The sequence below is a fragment of the Salmo salar genome, chromosome ssa13 (genome assembly GCF_905237065.1).
Source record: "Salmo salar chromosome ssa13, Ssal_v3.1, whole genome shotgun sequence".
NCBI classification, from domain to species: Eukaryota; Metazoa; Chordata; class Actinopteri; order Salmoniformes; family Salmonidae; genus Salmo; species Salmo salar.
This window is the reverse complement of record NC_059454.1, coordinates 63,739,139-63,761,178: the sequence shown is the minus strand read 5'-3', so window position 1 is coordinate 63,761,178 and position 22,040 is coordinate 63,739,139. Positions and strand designations below refer to the sequence as shown.

The following is a 22,040-nucleotide window of genomic DNA, read 5'->3' as shown; positions in this document are numbered from 1 at the left end:
GCTTGACACCATCTGAACCAAATAAGTTTATCTTGGTCTCATCAGACCACAGGACATGGTTCCAGTAATCCATGTCCTTAGTCTGCTTGTCTTCAGCAAACTGTTTGTGGGCTTTCTTGTGCATCATCTTTAGAAGAGGCTTCCTTCTGGGACGACAGCCATGCAGACCAATTTGATGCAGTGGGCTGCGTATGGTCTGAGCACTGACAGGCTGACCCCCCACCCCTTCAACCTCTGCAGCAATGCTGGCAGCACTCATACGTCTATTTTCCAAAGACAACCTCTGGATATGACGCTGAGCACGTGCACTCAACTTCTTTGGTCGACCATGGCGAAGCCTGTTCTGAGTGGAACCTGTCCTGTTAAACCGCTGTATGGTCTTGGCCTCCGTGCTGCAGCTCAGTTTCAGGGTCTTGGAAATCTTCTTATAGCCCAGGCCATCTTTATGTAGAGCAACAATTCTTTTTTTCAGATCCTCAGAGAGTTCTTTGCCATGAGATGCCATGTTGAACTTCCAGTGACCAGTCAGTATGAGGGAGAGTGAGAGCGATGACACCAAATTTAACACACCTGCTCCCCATTCACCCCTGAGACCTTGTAACACTTACGAGTCACCGGGGAGGGAAAATGGCTAATTGGGCCCAATTTGGACATTTTCACTTAGGGGTGTACTCACTTTTGTTGCCAGCGTTAATGGCTGTGTGTTGAGTTATTTTGAGGGGGCAGCAAATTTACACTGTTATACAAGCTGTACACTCACTACTTTACATTGTAGCAAAGTGTAATTTCTTCATTGTTGTCACATGAAAAGATATACTCAAATATTTATAAAAATGTGAGGGGTGTAATCACTTTTGTGTATATATATATATATCTCACATATCACTCCATACCTTGGTAATTGCCACAAGAACATGTAAGGCAGTAAGTCACGCATTGGCCATTACAGATGCCCAGTTACTTTTGATGATATATCATATCGCTTTCACAATATCACAACATTATTTTTGCGCTAGTTGGCTGTACCTGCACAAACTACAGTATTAATCCTTAAAGCTTGTTCTCCATCTTCTTTTTAAATAGGGAGCCAATTTGTTTTCAGTACTTTTATTTCCATTACTGATCAAAACTCATTTTCTCATGACTCTCTCTTGTCACTCTGCAGCAGACATATGGTGAGCAATATGTTTGGAACATCGAATCGCAAATCACAGTATCAATACATATAGAATTGTGAAAATCGCATACATATCATACCTAAGTATCGTGGTAATAACATATCGTGAGGTTCCTGGCAAATCCCAGCCCTATTGACAATATTTCCTTCTGAAAGCACACTCTCCAATTCATTGCGTCCTCAACTGTTTTGGAGAAGGTCCAAGGTTCCTTTCCTCTGACCTTCTCCCCTAAATAATTTTGAGAAGAAGGCTAGGGAAGAAGGTGTGATGCATCCAGGAAAGATTAATTGAGAAAGAGACACTTACTTGAGGGTGAACTGCTCCACTGTGGAATTGGGCACCAGGTAGAGGAAGATGTTGAGGGTCTCTCCTGGCTTCAGCGACTTCTCAGGCAACCTCAGGAACATGTTCTTATCCAGCTGCTTGTCCACCACCAGCTGCTTCTGGCTGGAATGGTACAGGCTGATGCTACCAATGCGGAGGAGGGGGTGCTGAGAGGGAGGCTCGCCCCGTGATCCTCCTCTGCGGCCTGAGCTCTCGCCGCACTCCCCTCCGCTATCCGGGTCATGGAGGGTGTAGTACAGCTCGGCCTGGAGGGACTCCCCGCTCAGCTCCAGGACTAGGCTGTCGCTGGAGCTTTTCCTGCGGCCCAGGGGGGCCACATTGGTGTTGAACCAGGTGGGGGGCAACTCCAGCTGGGCCAAGCACTGGGCAAGGTTCCCCCGGAGGCGGCACGACGTCTTGATCTCGCGCACATCCCGGAAGCCGTGGAGCCTGACGCAGGGCAGCTTGTCCTGGACCTTGAAGTCATCCCAGTCGCGGCCGGCGATGTAGAAGAGCACCTGGACCATGGGGTTGCTAGATAACACCCTCGACTGGACGATGAAGGCCCGGACCTTCCAGTTGACCGTTAGCCGCCCGAGGATGTCCAGAGGGCTGGAGGGCTGGAGGAGGTCCTTGGACAGGCTCTGGTCCTGGGTGAACGGGCCAAAGGTTATGTTAACGGCGGGAAACTCCTTGGTCTGGAAGACCACAAAGCTCTCGGAACGCTGGAGAGGGTGTTTGTTGGCAGGGCTACTGCTGCTTTGGCCCGAGGACCTGGTCTCTCGCAGGAAGAAGGCCAGCTGGGCATTGGAAAGCTTGAAGTTGGCGGGAAGGTAGATGTCCGGAGGGGTGGGGGTGACTGCCGAAGAGCTCAGGAGAGCATCTGAGCTAGTCGGGGATACTTTACCTGCAAATGCTGAACACAGAGAGATAGAAAGAGAGAGAGTAAAATGTTAGAATCTTTACAATGCAACATGTATTTTCCCTTTTTGCAAATTTCACCTGCTCTTCACATGAAATTGCCACAGATAACAACAATTATCTGATAAAGAGACAGTATATGTCAAGTGGCCTGCAGGCAGATTGCCCATTGTGTCCAATGAAACGGGTTGTATAAGTAAACAAGCTGCATGACACTGATTTTATCATACCTGATGTTCACAAGATAAACAGCTCAACACCACACTCTCAATCGATTGTTCCTCGAGTTCAATAACACACCAATAGTCAGTTTTAAAATTGACAGAGAAGCTAACAAATGGACAAAACACACAAGCTTTCAAAACATGATATTTGACAAAATGTAAAAGAGAAATAGGGAGATACTTTAGGACAGAATAAAGTGGGAACAAACACTCAAACATGTTATCTAATGACAAACTCTGGTAAAAGAGAACCAATAAAAACATGTACTCTCAAGTTATAAAATACAATCTGCTCAGACATAGGACACAGTCATAAAGAAACAGCATTGATGTTACATACTTATCAATAGTACCAAGAACATGAAATAAATGTGCCAAATCCTTTCCAGACAGACCAAATCAGAGATTAAAAGTCCCATATTCCAAATCTCCTGGCATTGAAAGTATATGTTCTCGAATAGCCCTTCAAAAGAGTATATCCAATCATCAGTAGAGAGTTTGCAGTCACCAAGTTAACAGATTGCCAGTAAAAAAAACTCCACGTTTCTCTCATAAATCTCCTCAGATATTCGCAGTACTTGAACAGATTCCTGGTGGTTCCTTTGCTTGCGCTGCAGCACACAGCTGTGGGGGATCTACAGAAGTTCTTGAACTTGTGCTTATATTCCCTTTGGTGCAGTCGTGGTCCACAGCATAGACCCACAGAAGCTCTTTGAATCCAGTCCACACATGTAGCTCCACTCTGGCAGCTGTCCCTGATAGACCAAACCCCTCTTCGCAAGCCCGGGTTTAATACTGTAGACAAAGCCTTGACACCGCCCTGTCTCGCCACACCTAGCCTCAGTCTATAATCAACATTTGAGCTCCCAGACAACGCTAAGACACACAGGCCTCAAAGGACTCTTGCACCACACACACACTCGTAAAAAAATAAATACTGTTCAGCTCGATTCATCTTCTCCCACTGGACATGTTCAGGAAGAGGCTTTCGTGTTTGTGTGAGACAGAGTGTGTGACTGAATGAGTGTCTATGTGTGTTGGACGGGAGGGGTGGGAATGGGGGAGGGATGTACTACTTGAATGCATTCAGGCAAAGAAAGTGAGCGGGAGAAAGAGAGAGAGGGGGGGATTAGGTAAAGATCATAGATGAATTAGCTCTGCCTGTCCCCTCTTCTTCTGCCACGGCCCCCCGAGAAAGATAATGAGGATGCCTGGGGAGGGTTGGGGGTGGGGGACTGACTACTTCTGCCCCCCAAGTGCCTGGAATTCCTACAATAAAAGAGAAAGGAATTCTTGGATGTGTGTGTGGTCCAAGCCTACGCTCAGCATCACGCACAACAGGAGGTCGAAAAGATGAAGGGGCCTGTTGTTCATTCCACCAGGAACTGTTTCACTTATTTCCACAACAAGAACATAAACAGAACAATTCTCATCTCGTAATGAGATCGATGTTCTTGAACACTTTTTATCAGTTCTTGTCAGTCATGTACCCGATTTTCGGCTGATTCTGCGTATCTGCTTGAGTAGCCTCTGCCGAGTTCCCAACAACCAATGTTCTGATATTCAGGGATAATGGAAAGAGAGCCCATGATTCGACTTCCGCTTATGGAGGTTAACAAGGCGACACTACATTTTAACTCTCCCTCCACATTTATTGGACTAGTTGAACAGTATTCCCACTACAGTTTTTTTCTTCTCGTCAACACCATTATGTAGAGGGTCTAATTTCAGGCATTTATTTTACGCCTGCAACATTAGTTTACTGCTTGAGGAACATGAGTACATTTCTGCCGAGTGGTCTGAACCATATGGTGTGCTCCTGCAGTGTGGTTAGACTCTGGCAGTCTGAGGGCCAGGCAATGAAGTACCTCTTAAGGGGTCTGACATGATACTCTCAGCTCTGCAGAGCAGCGCCGTTCCATTACGAGACCACATTAGCTACTTGAGAGTCTCTTCATCCCTTTCTAAGCACGCATAATGCACACAACTGATTGCTCTTGTTTAGTTCCCCCTCCCTCCTTCTGTGTACTCCAGCCCGATGCACGGGCTGATTGAGGGGGCATGATTTACGGGCCCAAATGCACTGGGGGTGCTCCTCCTCTCACTTTTCCTTTGCTGCTGTGTCAAAGTGGGGTCGGGGTGGATGGGGGCGCAGATGGGGCTTACAACAGGAAACCTGATAACCCCCCCCATTTGGCTTCCTATTAGACATAAGGGCCAAATTGATTGGCTTCTCTTCCTGTTGCATGCTCCGTTACATGATACCCATCTGTTGGGTGGGGGATATCAATGCGTAGCTAGCATCACCTCAGGGCTCTTTCCATCTATCAGGTCGCTTTCCCTGATGGGGATTAATGAAAATGTCTGACCACAATTGGATGTTGAGGTTGGGGCTATTTCATTACCATTTAGAGCCAATCCGCAGTTTACGAAACATGACGATAAGGAGCGCAACGCAGTACGTGAATGTCATTTTTCATCACAAAATGGGTGGTTCCTTGTAGTACGCAGGCCTGCCTACGGCGCAATGCAATGCAATTTCCTCAGCATTTTTTTTTAATGGAGCATATTATTCCTTGCACGACAGTGGGGGCAGTGTTGTGTAGATAATGAGGCTGTATTTTACCACAAACTCGCTTGGTTAAAATGGAACCAGAAAAATATATTTTGTTCCTTTCTTTTTTGGCACAAAGTCGTTTCACAAAAATAATGAACTATACATCGATCACTTTAAACTGATATAAAAAGTAAAAACCAGTGTTGCTATAAATCTGTGAAAACTAAAGTGATGGGCTCGGTTTCCCAAAAGAGTTAAATCGCCGAGCTGTGTGCCAAAACCATTGTTACTAAAGTTGAACTTGAAAACGCTTGTTATTTACCGATGTGGAAGACAGTGCCGATGGACATGGCCCGCCTTGTTTCAGGCTTCTAAGCAACTTTGCAGTATTTGTTTTTTGTGTGTGTTATTTCTCACATTATTAGCCCAGAACGTTCTTTGCATTATTACAAACAGGCAGAAATAACTTTTGGATATCAGAGAGGTAACACATCAGCATTATAACTTTCCTGAATTGGATCCTTTCTTCGTACCTTTCAAGGTGATTTAACTTATCCCAGAGGCTGCTACAAGACACCGCCGGCGGAGAAGAGGTATTCGTTGTGGACTTTTAGTCCAACTCAGGAGGCATGCACACCATCTACTGCTTTTGAGTATTTTACTCGCTAATGTTCAGTCCCTGGACAATAAAGTAGACTAGCTCAGGGCAAAGATCTCCTTCTAGAGAGGCATCAGGGACAGTAACATACTCTGTTTCACGGAATCATGGCTCTCTCCGAATATACTGTCCCTGTCCATACAGCCAGCTGGGTCCCAGACGGCATCGCTAACCGCGTCCTCAGAGCATGCACAGACCAGCTGGCTGGAGTGTTTACAGACATATTCAACATCTTCCTATGCCAGTCTGCTTCCCTCACTTAATTCAATATGTCCACCATTGTTCCTGTAACCAAGAAGGCGATTGTAACTGAAGAAATGACTATCGCCCCGTGGCACTCACTTATGTCATCATGATGTGCTTTGAGCAGCTAGTTATTAAGGATCATATCACCTCCACCTTACCCGACACCCTAGACCCAATGGAATTCACATACCACCCCAATAGATCTATGGATGATGCAATCGCCATAGCACTGCACACTGCCCTATCACATCTGGACAAGAAGAATACCTACAGTTGAAGTCGGAAGTTTACATACACCTTAGCCAAATACATTTAAACCCAGTTTTTCCCAATTCCTGACATTTAATCCAAGTAAAAATGTCCTGTCTTAGGTCAGTTAGGATCACCACTTTATTTGAAGAATGTGAAATGTCAGAATAATAGTCGAGAGAATGATTTATTTCAGCTTTTATTTCTTTCATCACATTCCCAGTGGGTAATAAGTTTACATACACTCAATTAGTATTTGGCAGCATTGCCTTTAAATTGTTGAACTTTGGTCAAACGTTTCGGGTAGCCTTCCACAAGTTTCCCACAATAAGTTGGGTGAATTTTGGCACATTCCGCCTGACAGAGCTGGTGTAGCTGAGTCAAGTTTGTAGGCCTCCTTGCTCGCACATGCTTTTTCAGTTATGCCCACAAATGTTCTATAGGATCGAGGTCAGGGCTTTGTGATGGCCACTCCAATACCTTGAATTTGTTGTCCTTAAGCCATTTTGCCACAACTTTGGAAGTATGCTTGGGGTCATTGTACATTTGGAAGACCCATTTGCGACCAAGCTTTAACTTCCCGACTGATGTCTTGAGATGTTGCACACAAGAGTGTGCATAACTGTCATCGAGGCAAAGGGTGGCTACTTTGAAAAATCTAAATCTAAAATATATTTTGATTTGTTTAACACTTTTTTGGTTACTACGTGATTCCAAGTGTGTTATTTAATAGTTTTGATGTCTTCACCATTATTCTACAATTTAGAAAACAGTTAAAATGAAGAAAAACCCTTGAGTGAGTAGGTCTGTCCAAACTTTTAACTTGTACTGTACATCATCGATGGACGCGTCTTCTGTCACGGATGTTATGGCTGCCCTTAGTTTGAATCCTGAGATAGGTGTTTTCTCCATCTCCTTAGCTATCATATTCAAATTCAACTGATTTCAAAACAGTTAAAAAAGTTTCATTTGTGTCACGACTTCCGCCGAAGTCGGTCCCTCTCCTTGTTCGGGCGGCATTCGGCGGTCGACGTCACCGGCCTTCTAGCCATTGCCGAGCCACTTTTCATTTTCCATTTGTTTTGTCCTTGTCTTACACACCTGGTTTCATTCCCCGAATTACTTGTTCATTATTTAACCCTCTGTTCCCCCATGTTTGTTTGTGAGTGATTGTTTGTTTGTAATACGGTCCCTTATTGTTTGCTCGCATATTTGCGTTGTATTTGTGAATATTTGAGTAAATTACGTTTATTACTCACATCTGCTGTCCTGCGCCTGACTCCTTTACACCAGCTACACACAGGCAATATTACAATTTGACAGGATTACCTACACTTACTGACCAGCTCAAATAGACAGAAGCGTGCTATATGGCAGACCAATCCAAACTCATCTCTTGGTATGTCCAGCCCATTCATCTCAGCCAATCATGGCTAGCGGGAAGGTTGCTAGCTTTTTCTGTGGCTTAACCAAATAGGCTCGTAATTTAACAATTTTATTCGTATTTACAGATGGCATAGAAGTTTGTTATTAAGTCACATGAAAGTTCACATGTTCGAGACGGTATTTCTGTCAAAAAAGTTTACGTTTAAACGGCTCTCCTGTGAAGTAGTGACCCGCGACATACGTCTAGTATCCTGAAACTGGTCACACGTCACTGTACAGCTGTTATTTGGTGGCACTTTATTACCAGTTCCCTTGTTTACGCTTCTTCCTTTCACAATAAGTGACCCAAATGGCACCATATTCCCTACATAGTACACTACTTTTGACCAGGGCCAAAAAAGGTGCACAATGTAGGGAATAGGGTTCCATTTGGGACGCAGCCACAGACTGGCTTTGAGTCATTATTTAACCTCTATGGGATCGGTGTCCCAATACCGGGACAGTTGAGCTAACGTGCACTAATGTGATTAGCATGACGCTGTAAGTAACAGCAAACTTTCCAGGACAAAGTCATGTCTTATATGGGCAGAAAACTTAAATGATTGTTAATCTACCTGGACTGTCCAATTTACAGTAGCTATTACAGTGAAAAAAGATCATGCAATTGTTTGAGGAGAGTGCACAACAAAAAATAACTTTTATCACGGCAACTGGTTTGATACATTCACCTCTGAAGGTAAATATTGTAAATATAAATATTACCTTCAGCAGGGCACGAGGAAGGAGTAGGCTGTCCTTGTAAATAAGAATTTGTTCTTAACTGCCTTGCCTAGTTAAATAAAATAAAGGTTACACTAAGGGCATAACATTTCTGCACCCTCATTTTCTAATTATTGTCTAAGCAATACCCAAATGGATATTAAGTGAAAGAAATCTCATTGATTTATCAAGACCAGTCCCCATGTTTGCCTCAGAGAAGCGCGAAACTGTGCTAAAATAGTTGTAGACTTTTGCTTCTAACTTTTATATGCTCTTTAAATAAATACGAACATTAACCATGTGTGTTCACTTGTTTTGAACTGTTCTGTAGTTTCGACCCAATGATTCGTCTGACAAACAAAGAACTTCACGTCCTGCAGGCCCAGTAATGGATCAAAGCTGGCAAGATATTCAATAATGTCATCTTCACAGACGGCTCAACTGTGGCCCTTGAGCAATTTGCTCAAAATTGCTACAGAAAAAGAGGAAGAAGATCAAGCAAGCCGAGTCCCAAGCATCCGCTTAAAATTTCTTGCCAGGGACCAGGCCCATATTAGATTTTTGATGGTATGTTATAGCTATTTACAAAGCAAAAGGTACATAAACTATTGTAGCCTACACCTCACGGACTATTATATGTTCCACAATAATTCACCCTTGCCTCCTTTTTCAGGTATCATGGCTCGAGATTTCTTTGAGGAAGAAAACATCAAGAGATATGCTGGACCCTATGTCATTGGTGGACCCTACGTCAGAGGTGTTTCTGGGTACACATTGTTTCTTTCAAGGTAGGATTATAGCAATATTTTGTTACGTTTAGGCCTATTTACATGTATATTTCTATTATTGTACCTAATTTTGGCTGTTAGGCTAAATGTCTTTTTTTCTTCTCCAAATGCAGACAATGACCCAAAACACACTGCCGCCCGGGTTTGCATTGCTAATGAGGGCATAAACTGGGTCAAGACACCAGCAGAGTAAGTAGACCTTTATGTAGTAAAATAAAGATGAAATATAAATAAATAAATGAACAACAACACCTTCGGTAGGCCTACAGTATATCTAAAAATATGTATTTTTCATCTCTACATGTAGGTCTCCTGATTTAAACCCGATCGAATTTGTTTGGCATCAACTGAAAACATTCTTTATTGTAACCACAATGCCACATCTATATTTCCAATTATGTATAGAGTTTGGGATTTACAAATGTGCGCTTTTAATTATTAGTTACATTGTTTTAGTTCGAACGTGCAGACTTTTTTTCTGTTGGGGATCTTGGGGATCTTATCCCGGTATTGGGATTCATTGTCAAGAGACCATGGTGGGAAATTCAAAACTGCAAGAATCTAATAATTTCAATTTCTCAAACAATCAACTATTTCTCACAATTTGAAAGATAAACATCTCCTAAATCCAACCACATTGTCCGATTTCAAAGAGGCTTTACGGCGAAAGCATAAAGTTAGGTTATGTTAGGAGAGTACATTGAAAATAGCTGTGTGTAATGTTTTGTCAATTCAAAGACAGGCGTCACCAAAAGCGGATAACCAGATAGAATTATGCACCAACCTTTGACAATCACCCTCAGATGACACTCCTAAGACATTATGTTACACAATACATGCATTTTTTGTTCCATCAAGTTCATATTTATATCCAAAAACAGCATTTTACCGAAGCTGAAAATCAGATATTTTTTTTCTCTCAAATGCTTCCGGTGAACAACGTTACAAATCACAAAATTACTATTCCATAACATTGGTAAATTATAATATTGTCATTCAAATATTCATAGTTTAACATTTCGTAAATGCTACTGCATTGCCAGATTTCAAAATAACTTTACTGAGAAATCACAATTTGCAATAAACCGGGTGCTGTACTAAGAACAATAGGCTAGGCTATACAGGTTAGCACCATCTTGTAACCATGTAATATCAAAATTACTATTGTCAATATTCCCTTACCTTTGATTATCTTCATCCATTGGCACTTCCAGGAATCCCAGGTTCACTACAAATGTGGTTTCTTTCAACAAAGTTCATAATTGATGTCCAAATAACTCCAAGTTGTTAGCGCTAAAAAGTAGCGCGGGGGGGGGGGTCACGGCGAAAAGTAAAAAAAATAATCTATTTACGTTTGTTCAAACATGTCAAACGTTGTTTAGCATCAATCTTTAGAGCCATTTTTAACGTGAAACATCAGTAATGTTTCAACCCGACCACTCCTGTGTCTTGAAAAACGTCTTTGAAAAATGTATCGCATCACAGGATTACGCAGGTGCAGCCAATAATGAAGTGACGACATCCCAGGGAGGTCAACTTCTCTTCCTTGTCATCCGGTCTCTGTTCATCATAGACGCTTCAAACAACTTTATAAAGATCGTTGACATCTAGTGGAAGCCGTAGGAGTTGCGAAATTAATCCTTTCTCACTGTGGTATCTAATAACAATGACAAAAAAAAAATAGTACAGCCACAATTTATTATTTTTTTTCTCAGGTTTTTTCCTGCCATATGAGTTTTGTTATACTTACAGACACCATTCAAACAGTTTTAGAAAATTCAGAGTGTTTTCTATCCAAATCTGGTAATAATATGCATATCCTAGCTTCTGAGTTGGTGTAGGAGGCAATTAAAAATGGGCACATATTTTTTTCAAAATTCTCAATACTGTCCCCGAGCCCCAACAGGCTAAATTATTGTTTTATGTAGGATGCTACATTTTTGACCAGTTGCAATTGTAAGTAGGCCTAATAAAAAAAGATCCTACTTCTATTAGGCTGTTAAGCCTCATAGTCTACCGCAGCCAGTTGTTATTTTATATAGGTCTAGGTTCCGAAAAAAGACACTGCAATTAAGCCCTCTTGTTGTTTGTAAAGTCAAATTAAAATGAAGATTATTGTTGAAATGAATTTGCTCTACTGGTGTAGGTTTTCTCCATCTGTTGGTGTGCAACACTTGCATTATATCTTTTTTCAGAACATTAACCGTGTGTAGGTAGAAGTGGAAACATAGATACAAATTATTTGTTGCAAGTTAGGGGGTTCACACCTAGCTCGGCAATTAGACAATTCTTTAGTAAAGGTTGAATAGTCTATTGTTCAGCTAATAGCCAATCCTGCTACGCTTGTGAAAAACTAATAATACACTTTTTTTCCCTTTCCACATGTTAAAGATTTCAATTGATAAAGTGTTTTTAGACTTATTAATCGACCCCAAGCCCAATTAATACATTTGGGCACAGTCGATAGCGTGCTGGACTTCGGGCTAGAATGGTTAGGGTTCGAAACCTGCTCCCTGCTTGTTTCATTACATTATTCTGCCAGTCTCAGAGCAAATAGCCTGGATTATTACTCCCATCTTGTTCCTCACTCTCTTCCACGCGTCATTCTCCGCCTCCGCTCGCTTGTGGGTGTATGCACAATCATTAACTAACATATTCCTCTCAATTGTACATTTTTTGCTTGACTCGTTATGACGTTATAACTACTTACATTTGCTTCCCCGTAATGTTTTGTCAGCCATCTTTGCTGAAAAAAAGTCACCAGGGACGGGTGGCTCGCATCAAATTCATCATTGGAACTACCAAAATGTACTATTGTGTACCTTAATAGCGCTTTCCTTCCTCCTCTTTCTACTCATCATTGGAACCACTCGATATGATTGGTCATATAAAAACCTTGGGACCCAAATGCATAATGAGTGCTCTAACTCCCTCTAGCGGTGGTCTGGAGCAATGAAGCCGTGACGCTGGGTACCTCTATGTCCAGCGGTGTAAGCTCGCAACTTTTAAAGGAGGAACCACTGTAGCTGCATTTCGTTTCGTTTTTACCTTTTTTCAATTGACATTTTTTGTATATATCCATACAAATTATGCCAGCTGATTCATGATTTCGACTGGCTGAGAAACGCTGCCTGCCTGTCTGTGCTGTCCCGACACGTTCATTACTATGGGGCAGCTGGAGATCGAATTTGAATATTGAAACAATGTTGCAAACGTTGGAGAGACTGACAGCAAAGTTCAAACAAATCTCCACTGTTGAAAACTAAATGTTAGTCTAAAATAAATGTTAGATAATGTGTAGATGCTTTTTATAGTGGAGATCAAGTTTATAAATTGCTTAGCTGCTCTGATGAGACGATGGATTGGGCAGTCAGATGGAACAGAGTAAATTGCCATTTTAACATCATAGATTTAGCCGGTGGTAACTTGTGGAATAGACACTGGCTGGAATGCCGTTTTAACCAATCAGAATTCAGGATTAGACCCACCCCTTGTATAATTTTGAATAGTTGCTATGCAACAGGACTAGTCGTCCATTCTAAACAAAATGGTTGCTATGCAGGCTGGATAGCATCATGCCACTTGATAGCTAGCTACAGTGAGGGAAAAAAGTATTTGATCCCCTGCTGATTTTGTACGTTTGCCCACTGACAAAGAAATTATCAGTCTATAATTTTAATGGTAGGTTTATTTGAACAATGAGAGACAGAATAACAACAAAAAATCCAGAAAAATGCATGTCAAAAATGTTATAAATTGATTTGCATTTTAATGAGGGAAATAAGTATTTGATCCCCTCTCAATCAGAAAGATTTCTGGCTCCCAGGTGTCTTTTATACAGGTAACAAGCTGAGATTAGGAGCACACTCTGTTGGGGCTAGGGGCAGTATTTCCACGGCCGGATAAAAAAACGTACCCGATTTAATCTGGTTACTACTCCTGCCCAATAACTAGAATATGCATATAATTTGTAGATTTGGATAGAAAACACTCTAACGTTTCTAAAACTGTTTGAATTGTGTCTGTGAGTATAACAGAACTCATATGGCAGGCCAAAACCTGAGAAGATTCCATGCAGGAAGTGGAAATCTGATTTGTGGAATCACCTTCAACACTTTGCCTATGAAACACACCGTGAGTTAGGATTCATTTAGCACTTCCTAAGGCTTCCACTAGATGTCAACAATCTTTACAAAGTGGTTTGAGTCTTCTCCGGTAAAAACTGACCGAACGAGAGGCCTGGAAAGTTGGTCATAGGGGGAGGGCCATTACTACTATGACGTGGGCACCCGTGGGTACCCTCTCGTTCCGAAACGTTTAGTAAGACAATGCAATCGTCCGCCTTGAATATTATTGAAGCTCTGATTGAAAAAGGCCCTAAAGATTTATGTTATACAACGTTTGACATGTTTGAACGAACGTAAATATATTTATTTTGCACATTCGTGACGACAAGTCCCGCGCGCCTCGTACATTATGAGTAGCCTTCGGAACGTGCTAACAAGAAGGAGCTATTTAGGACATAAATTATTAACTTTTTCGAAGAAAACTACATTTGTTGTGGACCTGGGATTCCTGGAAGTGCCTTCTGATGGAGATAATCAAAGGTAAGGGAATATTTACAATAGAATATTTGATTTTAGATGGTTCCAAGGTGGCACTAACCTGTATCGCCTAGCCTATTTTTCTGAGCATAGCACCTCGTTTATTGCAAAGTGTGATTTCCCAGTAAAGTTATTTTTAAATCTGGCAATGCGGTTGCATTCATGAGATGTTAATCTATAATTCTTTGAATGACAATATTAAATTTGAACAATGTTTTCGAATAGTAATTTTGTAAATTGTAGCGCTGTTTCACCGGAAGTATTTGAGGGAAAATATTTTCTGAACGTCACGCGCCGATGTAAAATGCTGTTTTTATATATAAATATCAAATTTATCGAACAAAAAATGCATGTATTGTGTAACATGATGTCCTAAGAGTGTCATCTGATGAAGATTGTCAAAGGTTAGTGCTGCATTTAGCTGTGTTTTGGGTATTTGTGATGCATGCTAGTTGCTTTGAAAATGGCAGTGTGATTATTTTTGGCAGGGTACTCTCCTAACATAATCTAATGTTTTGCTTTTGCTGTAAAGCCTTTTTGAAAATCGGACAACGTGGTTCGATTCAGGAGAGGTGTATCTATAAAATGGTGTAAAATAGTCATATGTTTGAGAAATTGAAGTTATAGCATTTATGAGGTATTTGTATTTCGCGCGACGAGATTCCACTGGCTGTTGACAAGGGTGGGACGCAAACGTCCCATGTTGCCCAGACAGGTTAAAGGGAGTGCTCCTAATCTCAGCTTGTTACCTGTATAAAAGACACCTGTCCACAGAAGCAATCAATCAATCAGATTCCAAACTCTCCACCATGGCCAAGACCAAAGAGCTCTCCAAGGATGTCAGGGACAAGACTGCAGACCTACACAAGGCTGGAATGGGCTACAAAACCATCGCCAAGCAGCTTGATGAGAAGGTGACAACAGTTGGTGCGATTATTCGCAAATGGTAGAAACACAAAAGAACTGTCAATCTCCCTTGGCCTGGGGCTCCATGCAAGATCTCACCTCGTGGAGTTGCAATGATCATGAGAACAGTGAGGAATCAGCCCAGAACTACACGGGAGGATCTTGTCAATGATCTCAAGGCAGCTGGGACCATAGTCACCAAGACAACAATTGGTAACACACTACGCCGTGAAGGACTGAAATCCTGCAGCGCCCGCAAGGTCCCCTGCTCAAGAAAGCACATATACATGCCTGTTTGAAGTTTGCCAATGAACATCTGAATGATTCAGAGGACAACTGGGTGAAAGTGTTGTGGTCAGATGAGACCAAAATGGAGCTCTTTGGCATCAACTCAACTCGCCGTGTTTGGAGGAGGAGGAATGCTTCCTATGACCACAAGAACACCATCCCCACCGTCAAACATGGAGGTGGAAACATTATGCTTTGGGGGTGTTTTTCTGCTAAGTGGACAGGACAACTTCACCGCATAAAAGGGACGATGGACGGGGCCATGTACCGTCAAATCTTGGGTGAGAACCTCCTTCCCTCAGCCAGGGCATTGAAAATAGGTCGTGGATGGGTATTCCAGCATGACAATGACCCAAAACACACGGCCAAGGCAACAAAGGAGTGGCTCAAGAAGAAGCACATTAAGGTCCTGGAGTGGCCTAGCCAGTCTCCAGACCTTAATCCTATAGAAAATCTGTGGAGGGAGCTGATGGTTCGAGTTGCCAAACGTCAGCCTCGAAACCTTAATGACTTGGAGAAGATCTGAGGAGTGAGACAAAATCCCTCCTGAGATGTGTGCAATCCTGGTGGCCAACTACAAGAAACGTCTGACCTCTGTGATTGCCAACAAGGGTTTTGCCACCAAGTACTAAGTCATGTTTTGCAGAGGGGTCAAATACTTATTTCCCTCATTAAAATGCAAATGAATTTATAACATTTTTGACATGCGTTTTTCTGGATTTCTTTGTTGTTATTCTGTCTCTCACTGTTCAAATAAACCTACCATTAAAATTATAAACTGATCATTTCTTTGTCAGTGGGCAAACGTACAAAATCAGCAAGGGATCAAGTACTTTTTTCCCTCACTGTACCTAGCCAACTTCAGCTAACTCAAACTGGAATGAAAGTACACTAGCTGCATTTTAGTTTGTTTGAGCTTTTTTTCTATTGACATTTACTTGGGAATGTCCATGATAATGTAGTTGAAGCACGACTTCGCCTCTCAGAAAAAGTTGTCTAGTCTGGGCACCTTTCACTCTCTATGAATGGTACAGAGATCGAAATTCAAAAGTGAAACATTGTTTCCAAAATCGGACAGGCAGACAGTGAGGCATATATTAACCCCTGCTGTACCAAACTAAATGCTAGGATGGAACCAAGGGGAAATAGTGTGTGAATTGAGATAAATACAAGAGATTATTATTTTGGACAGCAACATGAACAGTGATTATTTTCAGATTATGGAACTGTTAGCAGGCATAGCGTGTCACGCTGCTTGTCAAGCAAATCAGCATCCAAACAACCCGTTTTCTAATGCTCTTTTTGCCTCGCCGAGGTGGCACAGACACCCCCACACAATCCCCTGGAAGGGAGCATCAATAAGGCGTTGTATGGTTTAGAGCCTAGCTAGGAAATCACACATACCAGTGAAAATACTTGGATTACTACACAGTATGCACCTTTGAAATGTGCAAATCACAGTTTTTGTGAAATAGGCCAACACTGAACAGGGAACATGCTACATAAGCATATTCTTGCTTAATAATGAATGATGTTACAAATATGTACAACAACAACAGAGTTGTTTTATTCTGTTTTTAAGTAACAGCGCAGGTTTCCTGATGCCATGAAAAGGCTACAGTGTCACATATAAAGCAGCCTGCCAAAGTCAGTGAAAATATAGACACAGTGTTATGAGCAGAGCAACGCAGGTTAAAATATGCAGAGAAATTAATGTTACGGGCATGGCAGGGAAGTGAGTAAATGCCTCTTCAAGGACAGGGGAGGGAAGGGTTGCTTGAGCATTTATAGTGAACGACAGCTTTCTCGCTGAGATACTAATATCTCAGTCCTCGGAGCATTTCCATCTATCCTAAATATCTTAGGCTGCTTTAAAAAAAATTACATTGCACAGAATATCGATCTTATAAGGTATTAAGGTTGAAAAAACGCTCCAAATATTTCATAGACCTCAGTCAATCACTACAGAAACAATTTACAACTTAAAATAAAAACAGCTGATGTCAAAGTAACCGAAACAAAGCAAATATTAGTAGTCTGTGCTTGCCACTCAAGATTCTAATGGTCTAAAGATATTTTCAAAATCACATTTCACGGAGATAATGATTCTGCAATTTGGGCAATGATGATAATGATACTTCAATTTGAGTCATAAACACTTTCACATTTTCATCCAAAATTGCTACGCAAATAGGCAGCTATAAAAAGTAATCCTCTAAAACAATCTGCATTATCATTTTTATTAATGTTTAACATAATACAAAGTGTAGATTAAATTCTTGTTGAAAGCCAACATACCTATTTTTCCCCATCCCTGAGGATTGTCTATTTTAATTGACACCAGAAACGTACTGTGTACGTTTTCATTCAGTTTTCATTATGTCTGATAGCCAAAACACAACATGCCAGTCAATTTACAAGACTTAAAAGTAAGATGTAAAATGGCACTGTGACATGTTCATGTTTTAAGAATAAAAATATGTGTTGTCTTACATGTTTGTTTTAAGATGTTAGCTAGCTAGCTAAAATTCACAAAACTTGTTATTGCCTCCTCATCGCTTACGTATTTCAAAATGACATACAGTTTTTATCTGGGATGTCGAACACCTAATTCAAACACATTTTAATAAACTAATTTGGTACATTTCTGTCAGGGATTTCTTCGTCGTCAGACGATATGGCGAAATCATCGTCGGAAAAGGAGGACCAATATGCAGCAGAGTTGAGATAGTTGATTTTGAACTTTTAATAAACTCAAAACGAACATACAAAAATAACCTCACGATTTACAGACAGTCCTGTTAGGCTCACACATGCTAAACAAGAAACAATCTCCCACAAATACACAGACAAACACACCCAACTAATATAGGACTTCCAATCAAAGGCAACACCACACAGCTGCCTTCAATTGGACGTCCACCCCAATTAACTCAACATAGAAATAGATTACCTAGACTAAACATAGAATTACATAAACAAGGAACAGTGCCCAAAAACCCCGGAATACATAAATCAAATGCCCTTTTTAGAAAAACCACCACCCCGAACCACATAAACCAAATACCCTCTGCCACGTCCTGACCAAACTACAATAACAATTTACCCTTATACTGGCCAGGACGTGACAATTTCAGAGTTGTGTGTGTCGACAATCACATCACAAACAAAGGGAATCATAAGTTTAAAATTATTATTATTATCATTTTTATATATTTTTTTAATTTATTTATATAGGTCAGTCAGTTAAGAACTAATTCTTATTTACAATGACGGCCTACCAGGGAACAGTGTTCAGGGGCAAAACAACAGATTTTTACCATGCCAGCTCGGGGATTCAATCCAGCAACCTTTCAGTTACTGGCCCAACGCTCTAACCACTAGGCTACCTGCCGCCCCAAAGTAAGAAGATTACTGCTTGAGATGCCTCAAGGCACTGATTAATGTATCCCTAATCGCCATCAGTCATAGAAGAAAACAGCAATATAATACCATTAGAATGATATTTATTTTTTAAACCCCAACGCTGACACCAAATGCTTTTCACATTCAGCGGTTGGGCACATTCAGGGCAGACCTGTAGACATTCACAGTCGCAAAAATACATAATTGAGCCAGAACAGAGCTGGTTAAGTACAGAAACTGGGAAAATAGTGAGGCTTTAACGTGGGCAGATGACTTGCCGCATCTTGGCCAGTAACAGTGAAATGCCTGTCTGCTTCCTGCATGCACCAAAAGAAATAGAGATCGTTTCTCCCGGACCGATGCATATCAAATACCTACAGTATGCGCACAATATAAGTGTCATTGTAAGAATGGGGAACAGAATAGTAGAGGAGAGGGAAACTTTATGTTTTTGGGCCTCTGAGACGCTTTCTTATTTTTTACTGTTTCCATCAGCGCTAATAGCCACTGCTATAGATACATAAATTATATATTTTGCAATAGTATTGGGGGGGTGAATAAAATCAATACAGTTGAATATCTTTTTACAATATTGTGACTCCAAGTATCGATTTATAAAAATAAAAACATTTGCATTAATTTACATTAAAATGTACAGAAAACATAGTGCATACTGTTGATTAGATACCTTGTACTTTTTCCTCTCAGAACTTCGTCCTTGACTTTAACACTATTTGATGAACATTTTGACCAATGGGTGGGTGTTAACAATACACACAGTAATCTCACAGCAAACAACTGTGGGACAGAAGATGCTAGTAAGATGTTATTGTAAGGACAAATATAATTTCATTGGTTTGAGCAAACATCTGCCAATTAGGATTCCATGATGAGATGCTCGAGTTAGTATAGGCTATTAAGTGGAAGAAAATCTTGGTGCACTTCCACGATCAGCTCCTGCATTTGGCCCCAAAATGTTGCTTTTGTGTTTTCACCTCTGAGGCCTGGCCCCCCAAAAATATATTATGTCATGTTTCCTTGGGCCTTATTCAATTGTAACAACGTTTCGGGAGTGAGACAAAATTATTTTGTTGTGGAAATGATTATTTTGAATAACTCAATCAAAAGATACAATGTCAACAGGACCTGAACGGTAATGGTTTATTGTAATAAGCAAAAAAAGTATTGTTATCTAAAACAACCAACCTTGAAATCAGGATCATTGTTGTCTGATGAGCTAAATGTCTTCACTTAAAGCTAGAATTTGAAGCTGAAAAAATAACAAAGCCTGTTTTGGTAAAAAGCTGAAGGATGGGGCTGAAGGATGTTACCACTCTCAAATTCATAGACAGAGCTACAGATGCAAGGACTGACCATCCGTGATATCAACATTATTGTTTTAACCGTGTTATGAGGCTATACAGTGTTTGTTTACCTTAAGGTTGTTTAAAAACATTGGAGTAAAACAAGCTTATATTTTGGGTTCTGATGGGGTACGACAGTTCATGAGGCATTTATAAAGTTATATTATTCAACAATCAATGAGTATACGTAATTCATTTATAGGTCCAACTGTAGATTCTAGCTTTAATTGACTCAGGAGGTGCAACCCTGGTCTCCGCTCTGAAGAAACACACTAGTCACACATGCCCACCCACACAGTAAGAGACCCTGGCCACACAAAGGAGGATTGATTTCACTTTGAAGACTGCTTAATGAGCAAGGAAAGAGAAAGCAATATGGATAGAGCAAGTCAACTGGGAACACTAATGAGTCCATTGACTGAAAGGGTGTCTGCGGAGGTTGATGAAAGATTACACCAGAAAAGCATTGCTTTCACACTGTCTGCTATCACCCTCACAAACATAAGATTTTTAAAAAATCTAGCTCAAGTGCTTTTTTGGAAAAAGGGCTCAGAAATGCTTCGGTCCAGCCTTGAGGTTCCATTCAAAAGTGCCATAAAACGGTAAGAGAATCTGTATGTTTGACAATGTAAATGGAGTTCCATACTACAGTGGTTGACGGTCTCTGGGAGGAACAATACATCATCCTATTGAAGTATCAGTAGTACTAAGATATACAGTTGAAGTCGGAAGTTTACATACACTTAGGTTGGAGTCATTAAAACTTGTTTTTCACCCACTCCACAAATTTCTTGTTAACAAACTATAGTTTTGGCAAGTCGGTTAGGACATCTACTTTGCGCATGACACAAGTCATTTTTCCAACAATTGTTTACAGACAGATTATTTCACTTAAAATTCACTCTATCACAATTCCAGTGGGTCAGAAGCTTACATACACTAAGTTGACTGTGCCTTTAAACAACTTGGAAAAGTCCAGAAAATGATGTCATGGCTTTAGAAGCTTCTGATCATCTGAGTCAATTGGTAGTGTACCTGTGGATGTGTTTCAAGGACTACCTTCAAACTCAGTGCCTCTTTGCTTGACATCATTGGAAAATCAAAATAAATCAGCCAAGACCTCAGAAAAAAAAATTGTAGACCTCCACAAGTCTGGTTTGCAAACACCTGAAGGTACCATGTTCATCTGTACAAACAATAGTGCGCAAGTATAAACACCATGGGACCACGCATTCTACACATTCTGTCTGCTAGAAATGAACGTACTTTGGTGCGAAAAGTGTAAATCAATCCCAGAACAACAGCAAAGGACCTTGTGAAGATGCTGGAGGAAACAGGTACCAAAGTATCTATATCCACAGTAAAACGAGTCCTATATCGACATAACCTGCAAGGTCGCTCAGCAAGGAAGAAGCCACTGCTCCAAATCCGCCATTAAAAATCCAGACTATGGTTTGCAACTGCACATGGGGATAAAGATCGTACTTTTTGGAGAAATGTCCTCTGGTCTGATAAAACAAAAATTGAATTGCTTGGCCATAATGACCATCGTTATGTTTGGAGGAAAAAGGGGGAAGCTTGCAAGCCGAAGAACACCATCCCAACCGTAAAGCACGGGGATGGAAGCATCATGTTGTGGTGGTGCTTTGCTGCAGTAGTGACTGGTGACCTTCACAAAATAGATGTCATCATGAGGGTGGAAAAGTATGTGGATATATTGAAGCAACATCTCAAGACATCAGTCAGGAAGTTAAAGCTTGGTCGCAAATGGGTCTTCCAAATGGACAATGACCCCAAGCATTCTTCCAAAGTTGTGGCAAAATGGCTTAAGGACAACAAATTCAAGGTATTGGAGTGGCCATCACAAAGTCCTGACCTCAATCCTATAGAAAATGTGGGCAGAACTGAAAAAGCGTGTGCGAGCAAGGATGCCTACAAACCTGTCTCAGTTACACCAGCTCTGGCAGGAGGAATGGGTCAAAATTCACCCAATGTATTGTGGGAAGCTTGTGGAAGGCTACCCGAAACTTTGAAAGTTAAACAATTTAAAGGCAATGCTACCAAATACTAATTTAGTGTATGTAAACTTGAAAGAAATAAAAGCTGAAATAAATCACTCTCTACAATCACTCTCTACATTTCACATTCTTAAAATAAAGTGGTGATCCTAACTGACCTAAGTA

At 41.0% G+C, this 22,040-nt stretch overlaps 1 protein-coding gene across 2 annotated transcripts in view; it reads right to left on the bottom strand.

The window, feature by feature from the left end:
- The window catches only part of LOC106567556 (transmembrane protein 132E), a 397,095-nt gene that overhangs the window by 106,430 nt on the left and 268,625 nt on the right, over positions 1–22,040 (bottom strand). The window contains exons 1-2 of one of the 2 annotated variants that reach the window (XM_014137016.2): positions 2,988–3,666; positions 1,485–2,418 (exon numbers count right to left, since the gene is read on the bottom strand). In XM_014137016.2, the coding sequence (XP_013992491.1) occupies positions 1,485–2,418; positions 2,988–3,066 (1,013 nt within the window). In that variant the 5' untranslated portion in view covers positions 3,067–3,666. Of the gene's footprint in view, positions 1–1,484; positions 2,419–2,987; positions 3,667–22,040 lie in introns of those variants that run through there. The other variant, XM_014137017.2, reaches the window with a different exon arrangement.